Source organism: Nicotiana attenuata, unplaced genomic scaffold, assembly GCF_001879085.1.
Source record: "Nicotiana attenuata strain UT unplaced genomic scaffold, NIATTr2, whole genome shotgun sequence".
In the NCBI taxonomy this organism is placed as follows: domain Eukaryota; kingdom Viridiplantae; phylum Streptophyta; class Magnoliopsida; order Solanales; family Solanaceae; genus Nicotiana; species Nicotiana attenuata.
This window is the reverse complement of record NW_017670472.1, coordinates 603,374-613,225: the sequence shown is the minus strand read 5'-3', so window position 1 is coordinate 613,225 and position 9,852 is coordinate 603,374. Positions and strand designations below refer to the sequence as shown.

The following is a 9,852-nucleotide window of genomic DNA, read 5'->3' as shown; positions in this document are numbered from 1 at the left end:
ACTTATATTGAGTTCAATTGTGAAAAGATACAATTCATTGTCTTAGAAGAGGAGCAATACCTAAATAAGAGTACCTAAATTCATGCTTTAAACTATGAATTATACATTTATAAGATAAGAAAAAAGATTTAAAGGGAGGAGTTTATTAATGTATTAACTAATTTAATTTGTTCTTGCTTTATTTAAATAGATGGAACATCGTTCTTGGATGTACAATAGGAATTATCTTAGTCGGCGGGGATTGCGGGAGGATTTTGTAGAAGGGGTTGAGGACTTTATTAGACATGCAATGTCACTTCCGCCATACATAAAAGAAGGAGTAATTAGGTGCCCTTGTGTTAAGTGCGACTGTATGAAGTTTGAAAAACCGGAGGAAGTTAAGGTTCATCTTTATATGAAGTGGTTTATAGCGAATTACTTTGTGTGGACTTATCATGGAGAGATGGATGGTAGCGATGGGATATTTCATAACATGGTTCTTGGTGAAAGTAGTAGGTCGAGGGAGAATAGAAATAGTGATTCCAGAATTCATGATATGGTTGCGAATGCTTTTGGAATGCACTTTGGGGGTGAGCCCAACGAAAATGTTGAACAAACTCCTAATGATGAAGCAAAACGTTTTTATGAACAGTTAGAGGATAATCACCAAAGCAACCAGAAAGCTTTATGATGCCCCTTATGCGTCTTGGCGTGAATTCCCATTCTCACTGAAGGAGGCAATTTTCAATGAATTTAAGGTATAAATGTTCTTTTAAGCAGTATAATTATTTATATTTATGATATTTTCATATAATATTTAACTTTTGAAATACAGAGCAAGTGTGTATGGGAACACCAGTATAGCGCGGACGTGGCTGCAAATTTTAATCTCAAAGCTCGCAAGCGGTTGTCGCATTCTTTCTCCATAGCTAGACAGCTGAACCAGAAGCCTGGCTGGTTGCTTCAAGAGTTTTGGGATGATTTGCAAAGGCAATGGCTTACTGCAGAGTTATTACAGAAGAGCGAAAAGGGAAAGAAAGCTCGCGCATCTGAGAAGGGAGGATCCTTGCACACTGGAGGTGCGGTCAGCCTGGGGACAATAAAAAGAAGAATGGTACGTAATTGCTTAATTTATTTTAATTTTCAAAGTATATCTATTCTATTTATTAATTAAAATTTATGAGTTTTCAGGAAAAGAAGTTGGGTCGTCAGATGAACCAAGATGAGCTATTCAAGGAGACTCATATTGTGAAGAAGAAGAAAGAGACGGATGAAGAAAGGTGGGTCGAGGGACGAGCCTCGACTGTACATGTAAGTTTTCACTTTTCATTAAGTATTTTCATTTACTTTTATATAAATTTTGAAATACTAATTCAATTTACTTTTTCTTATAGGATCGCTTCAGAGTTGAAGCTGAGGAATTCATACGCAGCCAGCCACCTAATGAGTCGGGCGCGCCATTCAAACTTTCGGCCGAGGATGTTGAAAGACTATGGACGCGGGCTACAGGCGGTCCAAAATGGGGGAAGGTATACGGCCTTCCTACTAAGACATTCCATCGCTATAGGTGTGGAATGCAAGGAATAGAGACTTCCTCGCAAGCCGAGCAACTTGATGGGGAGAGCCTCTCCGCTATGCAGGAGACTGTGACAAAGCTCACATCCGAGCTAGAAGCGTCCAAGGAAAGAGAAAAGCTTAGAGATGCTCAGTACATTGGCGTGGTCGCTCAGTGCCAGGGCATGCAAGAGCAGATCAAAAATCTCCTAGCTGGATCTTTTTCGATTCCCCGGTCTCGGCCATCATTGCCAGAGGCTGCCCGTCCCCGTGCTCGTTCGTCCCGTCCTCCAAGTGGTCGTTCCTCCCGTCCTCCCCGTGATCATTCTTCCCATCATCGACAAATAGACCCTTCTCAATACCGTGATGATGATGAAACTTCATCAGAGGGTGATGATAATGATGTACCAAACAATCAATGAATTTTAGACAATTTGAACTAGACAAATACAATTTGTTTTCCATTGGGTTGTAATAAGAGTTAACTTAGTTTGGTAGTTCTATTGAAATTTACACTTTCTTGGTTTTAATGTAGCTTTTAATGTTGTTTTTGTGTTGTTGTTGTTGTTGTTGTTGGGTTATTGTTTGGTATTCTTATTGGAATTGTTGTTTGAATTGTTGTTGTTGTTGCTTGTTAGGGTTTTGGTATGACTGGCAGGTGGTATAGCTGCCAAAACAGGCAGTTTCTGCCAAAATAATACACAGAAAAGCGACCAACATTGGTCTCTATTTGGTCGCTTTTCACGTTCAAAAAAAATAAATTTCTGGAGAATAGCGACCAACGTTGGTCGCTACTTACCCAGATTTCTACAAAAAGCGACCAAACTTGGTCGCTATTTCGTTAAAAAAATAAAATTTCTGGTGATATAGCGACCAACGTTGGTCGCTAAAGTACAAAAAATAAATTAAATTCATGTATTTAGGGACCAAAGTTGGTCGCTAGTTTAATAAAATATATAAATTATTAAATAAAAAAGCGACCAACCTTGGTCTCTAGTTTCCAGATTTTAAAATATAATATTTGGGTTAGAGACCAAAGTTGGTCGCTTCTTAATGATTAATAATAAATAAATAAATAAAGTATTTTATATTTAGAGACCAACTTTGGTCGCCAAATTTATATTATTAAATTAATAAAGCGACCAAAGTTGGTCTCTATAGTCAATATCCGGAATATTTGGTCCATTTAGCTTAGAGACCAATGTTGGTCGCTAATTAGCGACCAAGTTTGGTCCCTAAATAAAAGAGACCATCAATATAGCGAGCAGGCATGTTTGGTCGCTTTTGGGCCTATAAGCGACCAACTTTGGTCGCTTTTTTTGTGGTCGCTTTTTACCGGATTTCTAGTAGTGATCATCAAAGATGCAGTTGAAACCAAGCCGTCATTGGCTCCTAACACAGCTGCTCGAAGCCACTGAGCCCTTTGGGAGTAGTCAAAGTCCTCTTCAGGGACTTGGTTTTGGTTTTGGTTGTCATGTTCTTTAAGGATGGTAATTTGCACGTGGTTTTGAGCAGCCATGAAGAAAATTTTCTAAGGAGTTGTTTTGAGAAATTGAAGGACTTCTTGTTTTTGATGACTCAATCTTCCCTCTGGTGGTTATATATAGGAGAGGATGACTAAATATTAATCAGTCTAAGCAGAAAGTGGTGCCATAAAAAAATAGTAGTGTGGTGAGCACTGAGCACAAGGCAAGGTGGCAGGTTTGGTTGTTACTTTTGTTTGCTGATTGCATGCTTGGGAAAACCTTTCATTTGTTTATTAACACATCTCCAACTTTGCAAAATGAATCTGCAGTTTCATACTGGTTCCGCATTTTCCAGTTAAAACCTTATTTATTGTGACAATTCCCAGTATAATTGGTAACAAATACTTTTTATCTTGTAGTATTTCAACTTGATGGTTCTCTTTTAAGAGTCAAAACCTGAGATTGAGAGCTAGACACCCTTCGAAGTACTGTTTTAATTTTCCATTGCTGATTATGAAATGACTTCGTGATTTCTGAAAAGAGGAACTTGTGGACATGGAATGCCGTATAGGAAAGCACTTTGCATGAATAGAGACACAATTTTTTAATTTGGTGGAGTATATAAAATAGAGTGGAGTGTGCTCTCCACACTAAGGCTGAGAAGGCAAAGATTATAGTATTCCAGGGAGTGTGCCATTCACATAAAGGCCACAAGCTCTTCATTTTTTAAATCCAGAGATCTAATAAAGTTACCTCCTTTAGACCAAATATATCCACTACAAGATAACACCTAACTCAACTAAGAGATACCCTACATTCAGTCTATCAATTTTCTTTTTTTCTTTTTTATGTTTTACCCTTTTTTCTTTTTTCTTGGTTGTATTGATTACTCAAATTACACGTTCTTGTAAGAGCATCATATGCCATCTTTCTTTTATGTTATGATACGGAGTATAATACAGATAGCTTTGCTTGCTTTCTAAATTCTTGCATTTATATATTGAAAAATTAGTAAAATTTTCCAAAATGAATGTAAAGTTGATTTCATGAGTTACTCCACAAAACCAATAAGCATGATAATGCAAAAGCTCAAAGGTAATAGCCATGGCTGGCCAGTCTCCTGTCTGCAGCCCTGCAGAAGACTTCAGTGTAACTGCAAAAACCATGCCTAGTGCAGAAAATACCATGTCTGCAATAGTCGCACCATATTTTAATTTCTTCGTTAAAGTTGCATTATTCATTCTTCCATTTTCTGTAGTTTCAATCCCTTAATTGTAAATAGTTGCTTCTTCGAACAATATCGCTAAAATGAGTGCAGTCCTGCAAAGTGGGAGCAAAAGAGAAATATATAAAGCAAATGTTAATTCTAGCTCCCTAGGCATATATTTCATGCTAATTTGGTATCACTGGCAGGTTTATCAGTTTATTTCCTTGTACTATCACGGTCACATTACTAACGTTATGTTTTGAACTAAGAACGAGAACTGTCTTGCAAATGTCTTATATAACTTTGTCTTTCACAATGCTTTCAAAACTGATAGATGTTGTATGGATTACTGGTACTGCTCTTTTTTCTTCCTCTCCTTTTTTTTGGTGGACTCCAAAATGACGTAATTTTGGAAGCTTGAAGTGTTCAGATGGCTTTATGATCTTTGAAGAAATGCGCTTGTGAGGATACAGAAGTATAGGGAAGCCCTTGCTTGAACAGATATACAGGAAATATACTTAGTATTAGATAAATTTTGGGTGCAGTTTGCTTGGATAAAGATATGGGAAATATCAATGAACGGATTACTGGTAGCTGTTGTTTTGCATCTCCTTTTGTACAGCAAACTCCATTATCTGTCAATAGCTTCATATCCTTTTCCCTGACAGTCGTGAGTCCGGTGATCATCCATATGCTTTTTTAGGTGTTATGTTTGCCAATTTTACTTTGATTTGTTGATCTGTGTCATTGCTTAGTCACAGGTGCTTGTGGTTCCATTGAGGAACTAGTTTGTGGTTTCTTTAGATAAAATTCTTCTCTAGTATGTAATGTAACCTTTAACTGCAACTCTGCTACAAAAAAAATTCAATAAAATTTTATGATGCCAAGTATATTAAAGGAGCAAGGTTTTCTGTTATGGCTAGTCTTTCAGGTCCTACATATGACTGAGTATACAAAATTCAGAAAACGCGTCAATTTCATTCTTCAGCATTCATACCAGAACCATAAGACAAAGATTTCTTGCATTTATTCAAGTCTTATCCAGGAGATTTAGTCCAACAGTACAGAAATTTCTTAAACAGATGACTCTAAACTAGGAAAAGAGACAGGAACATAAAGTTTCAATCACATCTCCATGCCAGCAGAGCCGATCAGTTTGGTAAGCCCAAAGGTAATGGCCATAGCCATCCAACCACCAATTAAAACTCTGGCACAAGACCTAACTGCAGGAGTTCTGCCAAGAACAGCACCAACCCCTCCAAATACAAACAATGCCAAGCTCACTGCAGCCACCACCACAGCCATTCTGACCTTATGGTTAGATATAAATCCAGCAGCAAGAATCGGTATTATGCCACCCAATGAAAATGCAACAGCTGAAGCTATGGCTGCCAGAAATGGATTTGGGAGTCCTTCCTTCTTGTCTTCTTCTCCTTGATCTTCCTGATTCTGTCCTCTTATTGTGTTTTCTCTCTTAATTTGAGCTAGCTCTATGTCCAGTTGAGAGTACACAGAAACAAACTCTCCTATGGCCATGCTACATGCACCAGCAAACAATGCTGCAAAGCCGACTAGGATCATGGCGTTAACGTCTTTTTGGACAGCTCCAACACCCATCATCAAAGATGCAGTTGTAACCAATCCATCATTGGCTCCTAATATACCAGCTCTAAGCCATTGTGCCCTTTGGGAGTAGTCAAAATCTTCTTCAGGTACTTCGTTTTGGTTCTGGTTATCATGTTCTTTAATGACAGTAAGTTGGACATCGTTTTGAGCAGCCATTAAGAAATCTTTAAGGAATTGTTTGAGAAAGGATGACTTCTTGTCTAGGGCTTCTTGTCTATGAAGATTCAATGTTCCCTCTGATGGTTATATATAGAGCAGGATGTCTAATAAATAATCACCCTGAGCAGAAAGTGGTGCCATAAAATAATAGTAGTGTGGTGAGCACAAGGCCTGGTGGCATGCAGTCATGGATTTTATCTCTTTTTGCTGATTGCACGCTTACTAAAACCTTGCATTTGTTTATTAACAACTTCTAACTTTGCAAAATGGATCTGCAGTTTCATATTTGCCATTGATTCACCATCTTTCTGGTCAAACCTCATTTCCAGAAACAATTCCTGGAATGTAGCCTGTGAACATGGAATGCTGCATAGAGAAAGCACTTGCATGCATGAATAGAGATATAGGACATGCTTTCTTTGGTATATTAAAATTGGGCAGAGTGTGCTGTCCACTGTAAGGCTGAGAAGGCAAAGATTATAGTATTCCAGAGAGTGTGCCATTCACATAAAGGCCACAAGCTCATCATTTTTTAAATCTATAGTTTTAATAAAGTTACTTCCTTTAGACCAAATATATCCATAACACCTACCTCATATAACAGATTGAAAGATGTCACAAGGATTAATCAAGTACTGTTTTTTCTTTGCGTGTGTGTGTGGGTTTACTTTAGGTGACTTAATTTTTAGGAGCTAGAAGCCTCAAGATAGATTTTTTTACCTTTACAAAATAAAGGGAGCAAATGAGGATGCATTGCTGTATAGGAAAGCACTTGCTTGAACATAGATATGGAAATATTTGTTTGCATTATTTAATTTTGGGTGCTGTGTGCTTTCTGTACTAGAGGTTAAAGCAAAATATTTGAGTATACCAAGAAGTGTGCCATTCCTACAAAGGCCACAAGCTCTTCAATATTTTCTTTTGTCTTTTCTGATCCAGAATGAAGTGGAAGTTACTGTCTTTAGACATAAATAAAAGTTTAAATCCACTAACGAATCCCATCTTCATAATGTGCCAGCACTAATTCTTTGACAATCAAACAGATATTTGTCCTAGAAGGGGCAACAATAGACTTTGAACACCCTTGCATAGACCACTAGCAAAGAGTGTTGAAACTTTGAACACCCTTATTAAATTTTCTGGTTTCGCCACTGTGTCCTAGGTCTCATGGATTTTTAGACTATCTCTCAAGATTGAGATCTGTGGAGGTCCTTTGGAAATGTAAAAATAGAAGAGTTCGAAATTTTATACGCTTGAAGGTTGTGTAGAACTCGTTGCATACAAGAGAAGTCTTTAGCATTGTGCTTTAAGTCCTTAAATAACCATAATATGATTTTTCATCACAGGTATAAACAACAATTAGTATTTATAGTCTACTTTGGATTATGGGGCATAAGAAGGCTGCAGACTTCAAGCCATTGCGATATTCGGAATTAGGACTGTAGTGCTTTTGAACAAATTACTTATGATTGAGCTCTATGCATCGACGGCATTAAAATATGTATACAATCGGGTACTTATAAGGTAACTACAAGTAAATATAAAGTATTAATTGGTAATCTGTTAAAAATGATCTGCTATTACTGGTTACGTGCACTGATATTATACAAAATCTTTTTGTTGCTTCTTTTGTTTGTAGTTAGCTCCAAAAGATTTTGACTTTGGTTTGGTTTGATAAATTAATTGTTGGTTTATTTCACAGTTCCAGCATAGTGATATGTAGAGTGAGTTTGCTTCACTCATGGGCATAAGAGTATCATGAGGTGACAACAATATAGATCACCAAGCAAATACAAGGCACTTTGTATATTATCTACTGTTGACCTACTCTAGATTGTAAAATGTTTAAGTTATCATACTGTGTTGCATAACTTTAGTTTGATATGAACTTGAATTTGTGATGTTGGTTTGTTTAGATACTTTTAATGGAATTTGATTTACGTTGTATTTATTGAATCCTAGAATTAAAATTTTCAATAGAAAAAAATATTCTGGCAGTTATAAGCTGCCAGTATTTAATTTTTTTTAAAGATTGAGATAGAAATTGTGGGGGGTTTATAACTCTCACATAATATTAATTTAAAACATTGAGATCATATTTGGAAGGTTACAAACCGTCACTGATTGCCTCTAAAAACCCCCACAAATTATAAATTGATTTTGTGGCAATTGTTGTGGAGGTTCTTAAAAACTCCTACGAAAATGCTTGTGGCGAAGGTACCTGTGACATTTATTAAAACCACCACAATTCATTTTGCGGAGGTCACAAATTGTAACAAATCTTTAAATTAACCCCCACAAAATGAGGTCTTTCTTGTAGTGTGGCTCAAAGTTGATTTATGTGGATAGCTGAAATATCGAGGTTTTAGCTTTAATGCGATCTTATTAATTTTTGCTCAGAGTTGCTTTATGTGTTGCGGTAGGTGGATAGCTAGCGTAAGCATTATCAGGTCAAGATGAATCTTCTTATTAACGAATTTGTTGGAACTTTGGGTACTGGTAGAAGCAGTTACAGAAGATCAGTTGCAGAAGGCTGATTATAATTGCTAAAGTAAACATAGACAAGTTAAGCAGTTACAGAAGATTCATATAATTGATTTAGTTCATTGAAATATTAGATTATGACAGTTGATGCCTAGTCTATCATGAATAAGCTGAAGGTTGTGTGGAGTAGCTAATGCTTTCAGTAATAACATAATAAATTGACCTTCAATACATTCTTAAGATTTCACTCCAGTCATTACACAAAAGGAAATTTATTTGACGTGCAACATCAATTTCTTGAGCAGATAAAACTAAATTAGCTAGGACAGGGAACAGAACATAGAGTCCCCATCACATTTCCAAGCCCATAGAGCCAATCAATCTAGTGAGGCTAAAGGTAATGGCCATGGCCATCCAACCACCAATTAAAACTCTGGCACAAGATTTGACCATAGGACTTCTGCCCAGAAAAGCACCAACTCCTCCAAATGCTAACAATGCTAAGCTCACTGCAGCCACAATCACAGCTAGCCTCACCTTATGATCTGCTATAAATGCAGCTGCAAGAATTGGCACAATAGCACCCAATGAAAATGCAATACTCGAGGCTCCGGCTGCCTGAAATGGATTTGGCAGCTGTTCCTTGTTACTTTCTTCTACTTCGTGCTGTTGATGTTCTTTGTTCTGTCCTCCTGTTGTTTTGTCTCTCTTCATTTGAGCTAACTCTATGTCTAGTTGAGAGTACACAGAGACAAACTCTCCTATAGCCATGCTACATGCACCGGCAAACAACCCTGCAAAACCAGTAAGGATCATGGTCTTAACGTTTTCTTGAACAGCTCCAACACCCATCATCAAAGATGCAACTGATACTAATCCATCATTGGCTCCTAATATAGCTGCTCGAAGCCATTGTGCTCTTTGAGAGTAGTCAAAATCCTCTTCAGGGGCTTGGTTTTGGTCATCATGTTGTTTAGGGATGGTAATTTGTACTTGGTTTTGAGCAGCCATTAAGAAAGGTATATAATTTGTGAGGAACTATCAGCTAAAGAAGGAGGATTGTTTTCTTTCAAGATGGGTGTTTAATGAAGACTCAATCTTTGTTATTTATAGAGTAGGATGACTACAAAGGTCTTTCTTTATAGAATCCACTAAAATAACACCTATATACCCATATAACAGAATATCCTGTAGTCACTATATCAAATTTTATTTTATATTTTACCATTTTCTTGTGGGTGGTATTGGTTACATATTAGATGTTCTTGAAAGAGCCTCATATAGCAACATGTTATATTTTATACGGAACTATAGACTTCATTTCTATATAGTGGTTGCTGATTGCCAGCTTTCTGAAGTCTTGCATTTCTATATTCA

At 37.0% G+C, this 9,852-nt stretch overlaps 3 protein-coding genes across 3 annotated transcripts in view; all 3 read right to left on the bottom strand.

The window, feature by feature from the left end:
- Positions 1-4,186, bottom strand: part of LOC109239907 (vacuolar iron transporter homolog 4-like) — a 7,717-nt gene extending 3,531 nt beyond the window's left edge. The window contains exons 1-2 of the mRNA XM_019406500.1: positions 4,055-4,186; positions 2,870-3,064 (exon numbers count right to left, since the gene is read on the bottom strand). Of these exons, the coding sequence (XP_019262045.1) occupies positions 2,870-3,064; positions 4,055-4,186 (327 nt within the window). The remainder of the gene's footprint in view (positions 1-2,869; positions 3,065-4,054) is intronic.
- Positions 4,187-5,164: 978 nt separating this feature from the next.
- On the bottom strand, positions 5,165-6,115 carry LOC109239911 (vacuolar iron transporter homolog 4-like). The gene has a single exon (XM_019406502.1). The coding sequence runs from the start codon at positions 5,986-5,988 to the stop codon at positions 5,332-5,334; it is 657 nt and encodes a 218-aa protein (XP_019262047.1). The 5' UTR covers positions 5,989-6,115; the 3' UTR covers positions 5,165-5,331.
- A 2,566-nt stretch (positions 6,116-8,681) lies between these two features.
- LOC109239910 (vacuolar iron transporter homolog 4-like) lies at positions 8,682-9,573 on the bottom strand. Its single transcript, XM_019406501.1, has one exon. It carries the CDS (start codon positions 9,484-9,486, stop codon positions 8,827-8,829), a length of 660 nt encoding a protein of 219 aa, XP_019262046.1. The 5' UTR covers positions 9,487-9,573; the 3' UTR covers positions 8,682-8,826.
- Between the last annotated feature and the right edge of the window lie 279 nt (positions 9,574-9,852).